Source organism: Dendrobates tinctorius, unplaced genomic scaffold (genome assembly GCF_039654945.1).
Source record: "Dendrobates tinctorius isolate UK_male_01 unplaced genomic scaffold, ASM3965494v1 ptg000164l, whole genome shotgun sequence".
NCBI lineage: Eukaryota > Metazoa > Chordata > Amphibia > Anura > Dendrobatidae > Dendrobates > Dendrobates tinctorius.
In genome coordinates, this window is record NW_027361831.1 from 1641304 (window position 1) to 1661038 (window position 19735).

Here is a 19735-nt window from a genome sequence, read left to right on the forward strand (position 1 = left end):
TACAAAGCGGGATGCGTGCAAAAGAGCACACCAGAATACAGAGCTAGACAGCAGGTGTGCCAGGAGGCACAACAGAGTACTGGAACGGAGTACAGGATAGAGCGTGTGCCACGAGGCACATCAGAGTACAAGGCAGAGTGCAGGTTCAGAGCATGTGCCAAGAGGCACAATAGAGCACAAGGCAGAGGACCCGAATACAGCGCACAGCCAGGCAGGGACACGGCAGACCAAGCGAGGAAGTACTACAATAATCAGGCACCTCCCATAGGAAGAGGTAGCCTGATATAGCACCTGAGTCCTAGAACTTCCGGGTCAAGTCCTCCAGTATCATAGAGAGGACGAGACCAAAGACAGAGGTGGGCAGAGCACGCGTGCGCACTGGAACATGGCGCAACCACGGAGCTAGTAGCGAGAGGTGCGCGTGCGCACCCGACGGGACCCTCGGAGCGGCCGCGGCACCGGAAGTGGTGACAACGAACGCAAGGTCCCACCCCCAGGTGGGAGTGGAGTGACAGGCGGCGTGACATCATATTTCTTTTTGCTTTTTTCTTTTATATGTGTGTATGTGAAAAGTGGCACAATAGGTGACATATCTAAAATATGGGAACCTTGATGAGGCTATAACTACAATATGGGGACCTGGATGGTGACATAACTACAATATTGGGATAATAATGGGCAACATTAGAAGATGAAGATGAGGTGCTGATTGGAAGACAATTTTCTGGCCAATTAGGGGAAAAAAATTGGAAACATTTAAAAAATCAAAATAAAGCATTAAAAAAAAATGTTGACACTAAAAATGCTTTTTTATAAATAAACTAAAGTAAACAAAGTGCAAGTTTGTTGTCGCCTCACCCATAACGACCCAATCTATAAAAAAAAATAAAATAAACCCTGCAAAAATATTCAAAAGGTGTATAGAAAAAATTATATAGCTAAAAATGTCACTTTGTCCTGCAAGGAATGCGGCCCCCTAAATTCTAATTTTTTCTATGTGCGGCCCATATGCCCAGCCGAGCTTGAAATCCCCAATCTAGATTTAACTCTAAAAGTACAATGTAGTGGGTTCTAACTGTTGTGGACAAAATAAGGAGACGATAGACAACATCCACTAAAATAATCTCACTCAGTCCCGACAGTCTTCTTCAGTAATGATTTGGCTTCTTGTGGTTAAATCTCTGGACGGACATAGCAGCTTTTGGCAAGTCAATTCATCTTACCCCTTGATGACAGGGCAATTTTTCACTTTTGCACTTTTTTTTCCTTCCCTTCTTCCAAGAGCCATCATTATTCTGTGCTTCCTTCAACTTTGCCAAGTAAGGGTTTGTTTTTTGGGGGATAAATTCTGATTTTGGATGACACCATTCATTTTACCATACAATACAAAATCACAGTTAGAATTTTGAAAAAAAAAATGTAATTCTTAGTTTCTTTTTTTATTTTACGGGGTTCATGTACGGTAAAAATCACCTGAATAATTCTCAATGTCAATAGCAAAACAGAGATACCAAATTTGCAGGGTTTTTTGTATTGTTCTTTAAGTGGTGAAAATAATTTGTTAGTTAAAAAAAAAGCTAAATTTCTCATTTTTTTTTTACACTATGTTCTGAAACTCACAATGTTTTAATTGTGTATCAATATTATTTCTTTTTATTGTTGTACGTGCAACGTTTTTTATATCTTTGTCTAGTTTTTTTTTTCCTCTTCCGAGCATTTACCTTGTGTAAATGCTCGGAATGTTTTTATTTTTCCCAGACTCATGGACTGGGGGAATAAGAAATATATATTTTTTTCTTTAAAAAAAATTAACCCCTTTCTGCCATCAGACATATTATCTCATCCATGTGCCCTGGGCCTATTTGCCCACGGGTTGTGTGCGGCCGATTGTGGCCGGGTGTCAGCTGATTCTCACAGCTGACACCCGGTGTAAAAGGCCAGATTAACCCCCCACCCAGAATATACCCGGGGTTAAAGTGGGCTAGGCCAGATTATACCCCGGGTATATTCTGGCCTAGGCTAAACTATACCCCTGGGTATAAATTAGCCTAGGCCAGTTTATACCCCTCTGGGCCAGAATATACCCTGGGTATATTATGGCCTAAGCCAAACTATACCCCGGTGTATAAATTGGCCTAGGCCAGATTATACCCCGGGTATAAATTGGCCTAGGCCAGTTTATACCACTCTGTGCCAGAATATAAACCAGCTGCTGTAGATGAGATTTTTCACGCTTTTGAAAACCATAAAAAATGGGGCCCCAGGCAGCACACGGTGGGGGGGGGGCAGAGACAGCGAACGGGGTTCCAGGCAGCACATGGAGGCCCCAGGCAGTGTACAGGGCCCCAGGCAACACACAGGGGGCAGAGACAGCACACAGGGGGGCACAGACAGTGCACAAGGGGCCCTGCGCGCTGTCTCTTTCCCCCTTGTGCGCTGTCTGGGGTGCTGTGCACCGTCTCTGCCCCCCTGTGCGCTGCCTCGGGCACTGGTATGCTGCCTGGGGCCTTGCACACTGCCTGGGGCCCTATGCACTGCCTGGGGCCCCTGGGGTCCCCGTGCGCTGCCTGGGGCCCCACCGTGCGCTGCCTGGGGCCCCCCGTGCGCTAGCAGGGGCCCCGTTTTTGATGGTTCTCAACAGTGTGAAAAATCTGATCTACAGCAGCTGGTGTATATTCTGGCCCAGAGTGGTATAAACTGGCCTAGGCCAATTTACACCCTGGGGTATAGTTTGGCTTCCTGGAGCCCCCCGTGCACTGCCTGGAGCCCCCGTGCACTGCCAGGGGCCCTGTTTTTGATGGTTCTTAGAAGCATAAAAAATCTGATCTACAGCAGCTGGGGTATATTCTGACCCAAAGGGGTAGTTTGGCCTAGGCCAGAATATACCCAGAGTATAATCTGGCCTAGGCCACTTTAACGTCGGGTATATTCTGGGCAGGGGGTTAATCTGGCCTGTTACACCGGCACTAAGTGTTAGGAGTGGTCTCAGACCGCTCCCGGCACTTGATTTAGGTATGAAAGACTAACCGGCCTTCTTCCCATAATCATATGAACCCCCTTATCCCCACATAACTATAAATAAAACACCATACTGCGTGACATTGGATATAAAGGCCACAACAGCCCCATTTATTAAATAATATGTAAACATAAATAACATTAAACATTAATTTTTCCTCTGGAAAGGAGGAGGGGAATTGCAACAAAAACAGTTCCACCATGCCGCCCCCAGCCGCACCACAACCAGCCCAGGTGGACCCAGCTGATTGTTGCCCATACCAAAAATGTCCCGCTGAGACTTCTCTCAGTAGGGACCCATTTTAATTCAAACACCCGCTTAATACCGATGGGAGTCACCCATCCTTGCAATGGGCTCCCTTGACCTCCTTTAATGTAAGCAACCTCCTTCAAAAACCCCCCTTTTCTGCCACAGCGAGCAGGCATGACCCTTATGCCTGTGAGTCCCGCCACACCAAAAGAGCCTTTTTGACTCTCCCCCCCCCCATCAGTGCGAATGCCCACATATCTATACCAAGATAATTTAAATAGACCCCATCCGACCGCAAAAATTCCCTGGATGGAACTTCCAGGTCCCGATGACAAACCACTATCCCCCCTGCAAAGCAATAAAACAGAAGACCTCCCTATTCATCTTGCTCCGAGCTTTATTTAAACGCTCAACCGATCTTCCGTGTTTTCATGCCAGCCATGCAATGATGACTGACCACACTACAACTAAACTCGTATAGGATGCCAAGAGCCTCAGGCATCAAACTTGATGTCACGGATCAAGTCTCTAGATGTTCTGGAGCCCAAGACATCCCCCACATGCTAAACAAGTATATTCGGGGGCCTATCCAGAGTAGCGTGAAAATGAAAATCAGGCAACACACGGCTCCACAAAAAAACCCCAACGCCGATCCACCGCACTAAAGCCTCCTCCTTCAATATGCCCAACTGACACCCCGTCAGTCTTGCGTCAGCCTGAATAACACTCCAGTACACGTACGAGTGGCCTAATACCCAGATCAGCAAATGGGGTCCTGAACCATAAAGCAAAAGACAGAATGCAACAACCCTTCTACAAGTTAATAATGCAACCAAACTGCCAGAAAAATTGGAAGGGGGATGGGTGGGGGAGTGCCTATAACATTTGAGGCCGAAATTAAGACCTATAGCTTGCAGCGACCAATATTTTTCACAGCTTAAACCCCTAACCCCACCGAGTAGCTTCTGTGGCCACCCCAATCTGAAATGAATGAGAACCAAACTCTAAGCCATTCAGACCACAATGAGCCAGTCCCTGACAAAAAATGGTAATAAACTGATACACAGATAACGCAGAGCCATCCTGATGTACCAAAAAGAAACCTGATGTAGGACCTCTCACCTCAAGAAACAAGGAAACCCATCTCACTGGTATTCAAACAAACCTACCACACCCCACAGTTCCACCAAACAACCCCTACCGGCCGTATCAGTCTTTGAGCACCTCAGATAGCACCTTATAGTCTCCTCAGAGCACACTACATCCTGTAATAACATCCTACCATGACATTTAACATTTCTGCTCACCAGCTCACTCACCCTAAATGCTCCAAAAAATGCGAAAACAAAGACAGCCCCAAACAGCCTGCATTCATATTCTGAACTACCACAACACCAAGGCAACGCAACAGTTGACTCAGTATTTCAAACGATGCTGGGCGCCGCCAATCCCTTACCGGATAACTCTTGCGAAATGCTTTCATTGCCTGACAAACCAAAAAATCCTTCATAAAATCTTTCCAACCCATAGATTTAAAGAAAAACGCCAAACCTGCTAACCTACCCGCTACCACCAAAAAAGACAAGCCCCCCTGAATTGCTTTGACAATCATAAACAATAATATATAGGGATGGTCAAATTCCGTCACATGTTCACCAACCGACTCCTTAAGCTCTCACCAAAGACGTCACGCAGAAAGATACTGAGACCATGTACCAGGGTTAACCAAACGCTTCACCAGATTCAACACTGAACGAACACTATTTCTCACAACCGCCAGGGCCAATCGGTCTCCAACTGCTCAGCATCCTGCACCAGTTCTCGAAAATGATCCCACTGGAAGCAAGACAATGCACCAGCTATTGAATTCTGAACACCTGGTACATGGTCAGCACAAAACCAGACATTAAAAACCAAACACCTGAGTACTAGATGGCGGAACAGATACAAAACCGGCAAGGAACCATCCGATAAGTTGTTAATACAGAGCACGACACTCAGATTGTTCCTCAGCTCTGTGCCCCAAACCTCCAAAGCTACTACAATAGGAAACATTTCGAGCAGCGCCAAGTTCCTTGTTAGACTTGCTGCTTTCCATGATTCTGGCAACTCTCCCACACACTATCTCCCCCCAAAATAAGCCCCAAAACCACATGAACCAGACGCATCTGTGAACAATATGAGATCCACATTAGACACAACTCGATCCATCCATACCGACCTGCCGTTATAAGATTGAAGAAAGTCCGCCCAAACAGACAAGTACGCCTTGTGCTCCGAAATCAATCTCACAAAATGCAATGGATGTGTAACATCGGCCGATGCCGGAGCTAAAAGCCGTGAAAAAATTTGTACCGTGGGTAAAATTCTACATGCAAAATTCAACTTACCCAAAAGAGATTGCAATTGACGCAGGTGCAATTTCTTCGCCTGCAAAGCCTCCTGCACACAAGACTTCAAGTCTACCATCTTGTCCTCTGGCAAGCGGAATTCCATCTTAACCGAATCCAATTCAATTGCTAAAAATGTCAAAACCGTTGAGGGGCCCTCTTTTTTCCGGGGCCAACGTAATACTAAAATGAGAAGCCACCTGTTCAACCGTCCTAAGCAGCAAAGAACAAACTGCGGACTCAACCGGCCCAATACACAAAAAAAAAATCATCCAAATAGTGCAAGACTGAATCAAAGCCGGATTCCTCCCTCACTACCCACTCAATAAAACAACTAAACTTTTCAAAATAGGAACATGAGATCGAATAACCCATCAGTAAACAATAATCCACATAATACTGACCGTCCCAAAAATAACCGAGTAAATGAAAACTCTCAGGGTGCACCGGAAGCAAGTGAAAATCGGACTCAATGTTCATTTTTGCCAGCAGAGATCCTTTTCCCAGCCTCCACACCCATTCCACGGCCTTATCAAAAGAAACTTAGCATACCGACGCCAAACTTGGGTCAATACCATCATTAGAACTGCCCTGAGGGTAAAACAAGTGATGGATTAAGCCACACTTATTAGGCTCCTTTTTGGGCATGAGACCAAGCGGCGAAACACAAACATGGTAACGGGGGTTCCAAAAAGGGACCCGTCATGCAACCCAATGCAATCTCCTTATCCTATTTGTCCCTAACCACTGCCGCATGCTTCCTAGCCGACAGAAAGTTGTTAGGCCACCCTGAATGTGGCACTGCAGCCGACGGAATCCTAAAGCCAAACTTAAAACCATCACTTAACAACGCGGCCGACTTCCTATCCAGATACCTATTTAGCAACGGAAGCATCCGATCGATTCTAACCGGTGTCCTTTCTTCTTGAAGAAGTCTCATTTGACTTCTCCTTTCCTCTCGTAAAGCACTTGGAATGGCTGTGAGACCCTCCACAGCCAGAACATTCATGCTTATATTTGCAGGATGTTCCGAAACGGCACTCCCATTCATTAAACTGCCAACACACCCCCTTTCTGGAACCTGCTGAGGACTCTGCCGAATTAGCAGCACCTCCGGTACTCCAGGGAAAGGACTTCAAGGCAGCATTCGGTGCTGCCATGAACCGCATACACAAACTAATCTCTTTGTGGTCCCAGCGCAAACTCTGACGGACCGCCTTCCTTTGCCTGAACTGCTCGTAATACCTAAGCCATGCCGTCCCACCATAAACTCGGTATACATCACCAACGGAATCTAAGAGACTCCTGCAGCCTGTATTCCTGGCAATGATCTGCCCTCTCCTATGGACAGCAGCCTGACCCCCACTGCTGCAGACATCACAGATGGTTCACTTCCTGGCCCCCCGCTCCAATCTTCTGGATCTCTGCCGGCTAGGTCCAGCTGCTCCCACAGCACAGGCTCTGAGTGGATGCGCCCGCTGCTCCTCTTGGTCAGCTCCAGCTGACTGAGTCTCCCTTCTACCCACTGCTGTAGCATAGGCCCGGCTGCACCTGTCGCTCTGTCGCACCTGCTCCCGATGACTGCTTCCCGGTCCCACATCCAGCCGCCTGGTCCCGACGCTGCAGCACCTGCCGCTCCTCTGCCAGCTCCAGCCTCACTGCAGTAGGAGAGGCCCTGCCCCTCCGAGCCAGCTGCACTTCCTGGTTAGGGATACCACCTGACTGGGACGACATCACGCAGGGGGTGTAGCAAACAACATCACTTCCCCCAGCTCCTTGCACATAGCGATGATGTGGAATCCCTCCAGAGTGGCACCCAGTGGCCAGAGCTGCACCGACGGTCCATATGGATCCCAGGATGGGCTCTGCAGCCGGCGCCTGGTCCGGGGAGTTGCATCAGGGCTAAGTCGCTCCGGCGGTCGGGACCTTCTGGAGCGACTGAGGCGCAGTCCAGGCCATACTTTGACCCCCAAAATGTGATTGAACACAATCGCAGCATTCTAGGAGCAGACAGAGAGCTGACAGCCCCTCTGCCTTTGAATTGGAGACCCTACGGCGTGACGCGGGGTCCCAATCGCTGCCATGGTGACCCTATGTTGACATGACAACATCCAAGTCACCAGAGCTAAGAAAGTTCCTGGTTATGCGCAGTGCATGATCAGGAAGGCTTTCAGTGTGCATAGTGGGAAAAAGTGGAAAAGTTAGAATAATGTAAAAATTATGTTTTAAATAATTGTAAATATATTTATAAAAAAATTATAATAAAAAAAAAAAATCAATATTTATTCTATCACTAAATACATATTTGAATATATAAAAAAATCGAAACAATAAAAGTACACATATTTCGTATCGCCACAGCCGTAATGACCCGACCTTTAAAACTGTCCCACTAGTTAACCCCTTTGAACGCCATAAAAAAAAAGGGGCAAAAACCAGTGCTTTATCATCATACCGCCGAACAAAAAGTGGAGTAACACGTAATCAAAAAGACGGATATAAATAAACATGGTACTACTGAAAACGTCATCTTGTCCCGCAAAAAACAAGCCCCCATACAGCTCCATCGCCGGAAAAATAAAAATGTTATAGCTCTCAGAATAAAGTGATGCAAAAATAATTATTTTTTATATAAAATAGTTTTTATTGTATAAAAGTGCCAAAACATAAAAAAAAAATATAAATGAGGTATTGCTGTAATTATACTAACCTGAAGAATAAAACTGCCTTATCAATTTTACCACACGCGGAACGTTATAAAAGCCCCCCCACCAAAAGAAATTCGTGAATTGCTGGTTTTTGTTCATTCTGCCTCCCAAAAATCAGAATAAAAAGCGATCAAAAAATGTCATGTGCCCGAAAATATTACCAATAAAAATGTCAACTCGTCCCGCAAAAAACAGGACCTCACATGATTCTGTGGGCCAAAATATGGAAAAATTATAGCTCTCAAAATGTGGGGATGTAAAAACTGAGATGTCAGTGTTTGTGTGTGGGTAACACTTGCTGCACACATGTGGCATGTGTGTGCCGCATCAGTATCACAAGGACGGGCGCCAGGGAAGAAGCATTACAGTGAGTGCTGTTCCCCGGCGCCCGGTGCTGAACGTGGATCTCATCATTCTCCCCTGCTCTGACGGTGATCGGCACAAGCAGGGGAGAATGATGATAGTTACCGCCGGAGCCCACCTCAAAGTAGGGGAGTCTGACTGCTGACATACTATCCTGTCAACAGTCAGAAAGGGGATAAATACAACTGTCAAAAATTGACAGCAGCATCCAAAATGAGTTTCTTGTAAACAGAACTTACTAATATAGTCCAATCCTAACGTGTCTTTAATAAAAGACACAATTGCCTCTGCCTTATGTCTGACATCTAAATGTAAGACCACCAGGGAACTGCAGACTCCTAGAGAAGGCAGTGACACATCCCACAATCACACATATTAGACATAGGAAATCTGTAGAAATAGAATTCAGGGTATAAGAAACAAATGGTCATAAAGCGAAGAAAAACTGAAAGAAAGACTGGACTTGGTCTTGTAGGGACCCTATGAGCAGATTCAGAAGCACAGAAGGGAGAGAAGGTAGATTTATTCAGTAAGATGCCAGGATTCTAGGAATGCAACAGTGTCATTACCCTCCGCTTTTTCTTAGGAGATTACCATGTAGATTAAACTTTTCTTAAGATTTTCTAAATGGTCAGCACTTTTTACATACACCGTCTTTTGACTTTGTAGTTCAGAGATTTGAGCAGCTAAGGGACTACATTGTCTAATTCTTGAAGGTAAGGTGGATTCTCCAGCTGTCAAATTCTGACTGAAAAGGATTTCACTCCAAAAGTATTAAGTTACGTACCGGTAACGGTATTTTTCGGAAGCCCATGACAGCACCACGAGAGAGGGGATCCGCCCTATAGGAACAGGAAACCTACAGATACAAAAGGGCGGCACCTCTCCCACGCATCAGTTGGATTACAGAGCTTGAGAGGCTACCATGGTTAGTACACAACATCTGATATATACAACCTATCTACCCTATTTAACCGAATTATTTCATACCATCTCCCACCTATGGTGATTCTATGAACAATCTTCTAAAGGAGTGCACCTCTATACGTGAACCAGGGAGGGAACTAAGGGTGCTGTCATGGGCTTCCGAAAAATACCGTTACCGGTACGTAACTTAATACTTTATTCGGACTCCCATGACAGCACCACGAGAGAATTACAGAGATGTAAACTAACTTAGGGAGGGACTACAGCCTGCAGCACCCTTAGCCCGAAGGTGAGGTCTGAGGAGGCACCCATGTCTAACCGATAGTGGTTAAAAAAGGTGGAAGGAGATGACCAGGTGGCCGCCTTACATATTTGATCAATTGATACTCCAGATCTCTCCGCCCAGGATGATGCCATGGCCCGAGTGGAATGTGCCCTCAGGTTCTGTGGAGCCGGACCGCCACCTGCTGTGTAGGCAAGAGAGATAGCCTCCCTAATCCACCTTGCTAATGTGCGTTTTGATACTCTGTATCCTTTCCTGGAACCTTGGAAGGATAGGAATAATGCGTACTCCTTCTTCCAAGGATCCGTGGCTGCTAAATATGTCAGTAAGCATCTTCTAATATCTAACGTCTGGAGTTTCTGCTCTTTAGGGTTGGTTGGGTTAGGGAGGAAGGAAGGCAGAACTATCTCCTGTGTCCTGTGGAATTGTGTTGCTACCTTGGGAAGGTATGCTGGATCTGGCCTTAGGATCACTCTATCCTGTAAGAACTCTGTGTAAGGAGGCAATCTGGAGAGTGCCTGTATGTCGCTCACCCTACGTGCGGATGTTATTGCTACCAGAAATGCTGTTTTAAGGGATATAATCTTTAGTGAGGCGGAATCTAAAGGTTCAAACGGACTTTCTGTCATGGCTGTAAGGACTAAGTTTAAGTCCCACGGTACGCATCTGTCTTTGTGTATAGGTCTCGATCTGGCCGCTGCTCTGATGAACCTTGCTACCCAATAATCTTTTGCAATATCAGCTGCAAACAGGGCCCCTAAGGCTGAAACTTGTACTTTTAGCGTGCTTGTGGAGAGACCCAATTCGAAACCTTTCTGGAGAAATTCCAGAATCTGTTTCGTGGGAATTCCATCTCTGATGTCAAAGTGAAAGGTGGACAGGAAGCGTTTCCAGGTCCTAGCATAGATATTAGTGGTGGTTAATTTTCTGCTTCTTAGGAGGGTGTCAATTAAGTTCTTGGAGAACCCTCTATTTTTTAACAGTGACCTTTCAAATACCACGCCGTCAAATGAAGTCCCGCTACTTGTGGGTGGCTGACTGGCCCCTGGTAGAGGAGATCCGGAAGGTTCGGCAATACCCAGGGATCGCCTATCGACATGGTCCTCAACCATGCGAACCAGGTCCTCCTGGGCCAAAAGGGGGTAATCAGTATGACTCTTGCCTGATCCTCTCTGATCTTCCTGACTACCAGAGGAAGAAGATTCAATGGTGGGAAGGCGTATGCCAGAGAAAAATCCCATCTTATCAGTAGGGCATCCACCGCCAGGGGATTTTCCCTGGGGTTCAGAGAGCAGAACAAACTTTCTTTTCTGTTTTTCCTGGTGGCAAAGAGGTCTACCTCTGGCTGGCCCCATCTGCGGACAATCTGGCGGTAAATATTTTTGTTCAAGGCCCATTCTCCTTGTCTTAGAGCCTTGCGGCTTAAAAAGTCTGCTCTTACATTGTCTTTTCCGCTGATGTGGAGCGCGGTCAAAGATAGACAATTTTCCTCTGCTATCTGGAGGAGCCGTTCTGTTATCTGCATCAGAGCGCTGGAGCGGGTTCCACCTTGGTGGTTGACATATGCTACCGCTACCTGGTTGTCCGAGTGTATCCTCACATGATGGCCCTGCAGGTAGATAATGAGTTTCTTGACTGCCCTCTCTATCGCCAATAGTTCTCTCTGGTTGGATGAGATTTCAGAATTAGAATCCCACTGGCCCTGTACCACTATGTCCCCCATATGGGCTCCCCAACCGAAGGAACTTGCGTCTGTGGTTATAATACGGGTTATCTGTGTTATCCAGCGCACCCCTGACGCTAGGTTCTCGCTCTCAAGCCACCATCTCAGTGATGTAACAGTTGAGGGGCTTAGACACATTCGACCTTGTAAGGAGCCTCCAAGGGCCCTGCTATTAAACAAGACGTCGTTTTGAAGGGTTCTGGTATGGAACTGTGCCCACCTTACTGCTGGGATGCATGAAGTTAGAGAACCTAACAGGGACATGGCCTGTCTGAGGGTCATAGATGGATTATCCATTGCCCGAAGAACCTGCTCCTGTATCTTTTGTATTTTATCTAGTGGTAGCAGGCACCGCTGAGTGTCTGAATTTAGTATCAACCCTAAAAATTTCTGTATTTTTAAGGGTTGGAGTCGGGATTTTTCGTAGTTTAAAATCCATCCCAGGTTTTCTAACCTGGATTTAGCTTTTTCTATCTGGGATTTACAATGACCCACCGATTTTCCTACAATCAAGAAATCGTCTAAATATGGAATGATTAAGACGTCCACCTCCCGTAAGTGAGCCATAACTTCGGCCACTAACTTTGTAAAAACCCTGGGTGCTGCTGAGAGACCAAAGGGAAGGGCTCTATACTGAAAATGACGTACTGTGCCCTCTACTGAAACTGCCACCCTCAGGAACTGCTGGAAGTCTGTATGGATAGGTACATGATAGTACGCGTCTTTCAAATCTATGACTGCCATAAAACAACCTTTAAACAATATTTTTATTGTTGTATTAATGGACTCCATTTTGAATTTATGATTAATCAAAAACTCGTTAAGGGAACGAAGGTTTATAATCGTTCTGAATGTGTTATCAGGCTTCTGGATTAGAAACAGGGGAGAGTAAAACCCTCTTCCTCTTTCAGCCTCTGGAACCTCTACCAGAACATTTTTCTGACATAGGCTCAAGACTTCCGCTTCTAAAGCCGCTTGTTCGAGATGAGAAGATCTTAAGGGGGTCAGTTTAAAGGTGTTCCGCGGGATCTGGGTAAACTCCAACCTAAGCCCGGTGGATATTACCTTACGCGCCCAGTCACTATTCGTAATCTGTGACCATGCCGGGAAGAAGGATGACAGTCTACCCCCTACGGGAACCGCTAGTCATTGGTTTGGTTTCTTTTGATCTCTCGACGAGCGTGTAAACATATAGCCCGTACCTCGTCTCCTTCTGTCTTCCCATCTGGGTCGATCTCTAACAGGCGAAGAGTTGCGCCTTCTCCCCTGGCCAAATCTCCTTCTACCAAATGGGCGACGGTAGGACGCTGACGAAAGGTTTGGGAACTTTTTCTTGTCGTCCCCCGCCTTGTCAAGCAGCTCGTCTAGGACAGTCCCAAACAAATATTCGCCCTCACATGGAATCGCACAGAGCTTTGCTCTGGACTGGATGTCTCCCTGCCAGCACTTTAGCCACAGGGCTCTGCGAGCTGCGTTAGAAAGACCTGCTGCTCTGGCGGCCATTCTCACTGCATCCGCTGAGGCGTCTGCCAGGAAGGCTGCTCCCTCTTGGATGGTCGGTAGGGCCCCAAGAACTGTCTGTCTTGATGTACCCTGCTTTAGTTGTGACTCCAACTGGTCCAACCAGACCATCATGGACCTGGCTGTGCACGTTGAAGCCACTGCTGGTCTTAAGGACCCGGCCGCCATCTCCCAGGTGTTTTTTAGGAAAGTATCAGCTTTCCTATCTAAGGGATCTTTAAGGGCTCCCATGTCCTCAAAGGGGAGCGAGGATTTTTTTGATGCCTTCGCAATGGCAGCGTCTAATTTGGGGGCTCTGTCCCAAGAACTTACTGCCGGATCGTCGAAGGGGTATCTCCTTTTGAGGGCGGGTGGTAACGACCCTCTTTTGTCCGGTTTTTTCCACTCTCTGTGGATCAGATCCTGTATTTTTTGATTCAACGGAAAGACTCTCCGCTTCCTCTGTTCCAGCCCACCGAACATGACATCCTGCATGGATAAATGGGGCTTAGGCTCCTCTACCTCCATTGTCCCTCTGACTGCTTTGACCAGCTTATCTACCCGGTCAAGAGGCAGACAAAATCGCCCCGAGTCCTCTTCTCCTGAGGAGGACGAGGGAGATGAAGCCTGGGAGTCTCTGCTTTTTCTCCACTCTACCGAGGAATCAGATTCCGCCGGGACCTCACCCCTTAGACTTTGCGGCTGAGACAAGGACTTTAGGGTTTCCCTCATTTCTACCCTGACAATGTCTCTCAAACTCGCCGCTACTGCAGGCGACTCATCTGCCACCGTCTGCTGAATACAAGGGGGGCACAATCTTTTGAGGCACGCATCCGGTAATGGGCATGCACAGAGTGCGCATTCCCTATGCTTATTTTTAGTTGTAGCTTTCTTTCCCTAGAAAAGAAAAAACACAGAAGGGGGGTCCCGTCACTGAGTGAACTTTCACGAAGATCACTTACCAGTGCCACAATCAAGTACCGGAGAACGAGGGGGATTTCTTTCGGTCGATGCTCCTGTCTGCCTGGAGGAGCTCTTACGAGTGGACTGGTCACTTCGTCCCGCATTACTGTCACGGGACCCTTTCTTTTTCTGTTTGACCTGCCGAAGGTCATCCAGGGGCGGCAGTGATGTTTGCCGCTGCTGCCCTTGCTTCTGCCGCTGCTGCTCTCGATCGCTTTCCATTACCACTGCTGCTGCTGCACACTGCTGCATGTAGTAATGTGGCCAAGGCAAGGAACCCTGCCCGGGTCCCACCTAAATACCCCCTCCTCCGGTCAGCAGTATCCATGCCGCGCCCCTCCCCCCCTTAATGGAGCTCCCTACCCCAGCTGGCGCCCGAACTCGCGCCATCGGTGTTTCCGATGGGCGCCGCCATCTTGGAATCGCCGCGCATGCGCAGTGGCGCGCTGACCCGGAAGCGCCTCCTCCGCCCGCCCCCTGACGTCACCGCTACCACGGAAACGCCGGAAGCCCCGCGGGACGCCCGGGAGCTTCGGAGCAGCGCCGGTCGCAGCCCCCTGCACAGCGCTGCCAACCCCTGTGCGCCGCCGGAGCCGGAAATCCCCGGGGGGGGTATACTTACCGGCGGCGGCTAAATTCCTGGAGACGGACATCCTCCGGACGCCGCTCCCTGCTGTCCACGCCACCGCCGTGACACCCATCCTGGGCCACCGTGGCGTCTTCCAGGAAATCCGAACCAGGCCGAGGTAGGAGACCCCCTCGCTACCGGTGTCGGCTGGCCGGCCTGGGATCCAAATCTTCTGTAGGATCCCGTCCCCTCAGGAACAGGAAACCAACTGATGCGTGGGAGAGGTGCCGCCCTTTTGTATCTGTAGGTTTCCTGTTCCTATAGGGCGGATCCCCTCTCTCGTGGTGCTGTCATGGGAGTCCGAATAAAAAAGGTCCATCAATGCCTGAAGCAACAGGGCCAGTTTAGGATGGAGCAGAGGAAGTAGTGGATTAGTGGCAGTATGGTGACTACTTGATTGTGATATGGCCGGACTACAGCAATAATAAAGCAGCCACAACCAGTGACTGAGAAGAATCTGTGACTTCTCTGCATTTAGTGGTTACTACTCACCTGGGTAGCTATATGTAGGAATCTCCTCTTTACACCGCTCATCCCTCCTCACATATGTCTCTGTAGTATTATTATGGGTCAAATATTCATCCTGAAACAAATATTGGAAAAGTCACTGACAGAAGGAGAAGTCACATCCATGATCAGCTCTAATCCTGCCATCTCCACCGTTCTCATTACACAAGTATAAAACATAGAATCATAGAATCATAGAATCGTAGAGTTGGAAGGGACCTCCTGGGCCATCTGGTCCAACCCCCTACTCAAAGCAGGATTCTGGTATAATACATATAATCAGCGTCGGACTGGAACACCTTGGGCCCACCAGAGAAAATCTTTCTTGGGGCCCACTATGTAGGTGCATAGAGTTAAATACCAGACCACCAATTATGCGGTAAAACACGCTAACATCCGGGTATAATATAAGGTTGTACATGTCTTAATTATGTAGCAGGAGTTGGGGTAGCCCCCTCATAGAATATAAAGCAGCCCCCTCATAGAATATAATGTAGACCCCTCATAGAATATAATGCTGCCCTCCTCATAGGGTATAATGCTGCCCCCCTCATAGGGTATAATACTGCCCCCCTCATAGGGAATAATGCACCCCCTCATAGGGTATAATGCACCCCCTCATAGGGTATAATACTGCCCCCCTCATAGGGTATAATACTGCCCCCCTCATAGGGTATAATGCACCCCCTCATAGGGTATAATACTGCCCCCCTCATAGGGAATAATGCTGCACTCCTCATAGGGAATAATGCTGCCTCCTCATAGGGTATAATGCTGCCCCCTCATAGGGTATAATACTGCCCCCCTCATAGGGAATAATGCTGCCCCCCTCATAGGGAATAATGCACCCCCTCATAGGGTATAATGCACCCCCTCATAGGGTATAATGCTATATAGATATATAGATATAGAGTTAGATAGATATAGATAGAAAGATAGATGTAGAAATAGATAGATATAGAGATAGATAGTAGATAATGGATAGAAAGTAGATAATGGATAGATATAGATAGAAAGATTCATAGAGATAGATAGAGATAGATAGATAGATATAGAAAGAAATATAGATAGGTAGATAGATATAGAGATAGATAGAAAATAGATAATGGATAGATAGATAGATATAGAGATAGATAGCTATAGATAGAAAGATATAGAGATAGATATATAGATAGAGATACATAATAGATAGCGATAGATAATAGATAGAGATATACAGATATAATAATAATAATAATAATATAGACATATATAGATAGATATAGAGATAAATATATATAGATAGATGGCTATAAATAAAAATAGATATAGATATATATATATATAGAGATAGATAGATATAGAGATAATAGATATAGAGATAGATAGATAGATATAGAGATAGATATAGAGATAATAGCTAGATATAGAGATATGTATAGAGATAGATAGATATAGAGTTAGAAAGATAGACAGATATAGAGAGAGATATAGAGATAGATAGAGATAGCTAGATAGATAGATGGATAGATAGATATAGATAATAGAGATAATAGATAGATATAGAGATAGATATAGAGATAGATGGATAGATCAATAGATAGATAGATAAAGAGAGAGAGATATAGATAGATAATGAGATATAGAGATAGATACAGAGATATAGTGTTAGATAGAAAGATAGATATAGAGATAGATAGATATAGAGATAGATATGGATATAGAGATAGATAGATATAGAGATAGATAGATATAGAGATAATATATAGATAGATAGATATAGATAGCTATAGAGAGAGAGAGATAGAGATAGATATAGAGATAGATATAGAGATAGATAGGTAGATAGATATAAAGATAATAGATAGATATAGAGATAGATAGATATAGATATAAAGATAGATAGAGATAGAGAGAGCGGTAGATAGAGAGATATAGAGAGAGATAGATACAGAGATCGATAAATAGATAGAGAGATAGATATAGATAATAGATAGAGATAGATAAAGATAGATAATAAATATAGAGATAACATATAGATATAGAGATAGAGTAAGATAGAAAGATATAGAGATAGGTAGATATAGATAATAGAGATAGCTAGATAGATAGACATAATAGATAAGATATAGATAGTAAGATAGATGTAGAGATAGAAAGATAGATATAGAGATAGAGCGATAGATAGAGATAGATAATAGATAGAGATAAATAGATAGATAGAGAAAGATAGATAGATATAGAGATAGATATAGAGATAGAAAGATAGATATACAGAGAGATAGATATAGATAGAGATAAATAGATAGATATAGAGAGAGATATAGAGAGAAATAGATATATATAGAGATAGATAGATATAGAGAGAGATAGATACAGAGAAAAGATATAGAGATAAATAGATAAAGATAGATAGATATATAGATATAGAGATAGAAAGATATAGAGATAGAGCGATAGATAGATATACAGAGAGATGGATATAGAGATAGATAGATATATAGATAGATAGCTATAGAGAGATATAGAGATAGAGTGATAGATAGCGAGAGATATAGATATAGAGATAGATAGATACAGAGAAAAGATATAGAGATAGATAACGGATAGATAAATAGATAGATAGGTATAGAGATAGATAGAGATATTAGATAGAGATATATATAGATAAAGATAGATAGATATAGATGGTAGCTAGATAGATAATAAATATAGAGATAATAGATATAGAGATAGATAGATATAGAGATAGATAGATAGACATAATAGAAAGATAGATAGATATAGATAGATATATAGATAGATAGGTAGATATAGAGATAGATGTAGAGATAGAAAGATAGAGCGATAGATAGATAGAGATAGAAATAGATAGATATAGATAATAGATAGAGATAGATAGATATAGATAATAGAGATAGAAAGATAGATAGATATAAGAGAGATAGAGAGATATATAGAGAGAGATAGATAGATAGAGACAGATAGAGAGAGTGAGAGAGATATAAAAAAAAAACAAAAAACACAATACTCACCTCTCCTCCTCGCTCCCACGCTGATCCCGGCTTCAGTGTCAGGAGCTGCCCCCTCTGCCAGACACACAGCGGGTGCGCGATGTAGTGACGTCATCGCGCACTGGCTGTGAGCCAGGAGCAGAGAGGACTGAGGGCGGCGCCGGCCCTGATGCAGAGCGGCTTACTGGGCTGGGGGCGGGGCCTCTGGGGGTGGAGACCTAAAATGATATTCACTGCTTCGCAGTGAATATTCATTTCTCTTTAGCAGCGGGGACAGGGGCTCCTGCCTTCTGACACCCGCTGCTGCTCCGCTGGCAGGGGCCCCCATAGCAGCTGCATGGTGTGCGACACACCACTGGCTGGGGGCCCCTGGAGCAGCGGGGGCCCTAGGCAACTGCTGGCCCTGTATGCCAGCAGGTGCCAGGGCCCACCAGATGCCAGGGCCACCGGAGAATCCACCGGTTCCCCGGTGGGCCAGTCCGACGCTGCATATAATACTGGTGGATAAAACAAGACTGAGCACAAGACCTTCACAGCCATCTACACATCATAGGGGAGATCTCATGACACCTTCTCTCCATCTACCTGATGATCCTGAGGAACATTGGGATCTTCTTGTTTACAGTCCTGCAGAAGAAGAGGACGGGGACATCTCTCTGGTGTTGTCCTCTTACTGGATAGATCTGGAGGAAACACATACAGGGACTGAATTCATTCTTTACATACAGATAATTATAGACCGTGTGTATTTAGTCCTGTCTATTACCTGGTGATGTGGGGGGCTGGGGAACCTCCATCATGACGTCCTTGTACAGATCTTTGTGTCCTTCTAAATTCTCCCACTCCTCCATGAAGTAATGTATGGTGACATCCTGACCCCTTAAAGGAACTTGACGCATACAATGATACTGTTGTCACCCCGATCCCTTCGTAGGGCCACTGATTAACAATAAGGATTACAGGTTCGTCGGGACTCACCAGGAAATAAGAGACTGGCAGGGAACCTAACCAAATAAAACATATTTTAGGCCACACAACAATTAATTTCTTCATCAGAGTCGGCAGCTGAATACGTTTCTCATAGACTCATCTTCCATAACGCTAATTCTCGTCTCATTTACCAACACTGGAACCGACATTAGCAATACTTCAGGAGATATTCATTACACGTGACATGAGGAATAACTACTTCATGGTGAGGACATCTTCTTCTTTTACTATGGTTCTAGATAACAAATCTGGCGAGAGTCCGTCACTGACTACAACACCACCGGCCGCCTGTATGAATGTTTCCTGTGCTCCCCGGGATATAATCTTATGTCAGATGAGACAGATGTCGTCTGTGTTACATAGCCAACATCTATCTTTAATTGCAGCAACTGGAGCTAGCTCCGATCACTGCAATTTAATTGTTTAAATATTGCCATTGACTGTGTGCAGGTGAATATCTTCTAACTGCCATGTTCGTCCTCCTGTGAAGCT

General features: G+C 45.4%; 1 protein-coding gene across 1 annotated transcript in view; it reads right to left on the minus strand.

Annotated features, from left to right (window-relative positions):
- The window catches only part of LOC141052906 (oocyte zinc finger protein XlCOF7.1-like), a 160646-nt gene that overhangs the window by 124951 nt on the left and 15960 nt on the right, over nt 1–19735 (minus strand). The window contains exons 2-4 of the mRNA XM_073550226.1: nt 19020–19257; nt 18839–18936; nt 15246–15336 (exon numbers count right to left, since the gene is read on the minus strand). Coding sequence (XP_073406327.1) covers nt 15246–15336; nt 18839–18936; nt 19020–19152 — 322 coding nt within the window. The 5' untranslated portion in view covers nt 19153–19257. The remainder of the gene's footprint in view (nt 1–15245; nt 15337–18838; nt 18937–19019; nt 19258–19735) is intronic.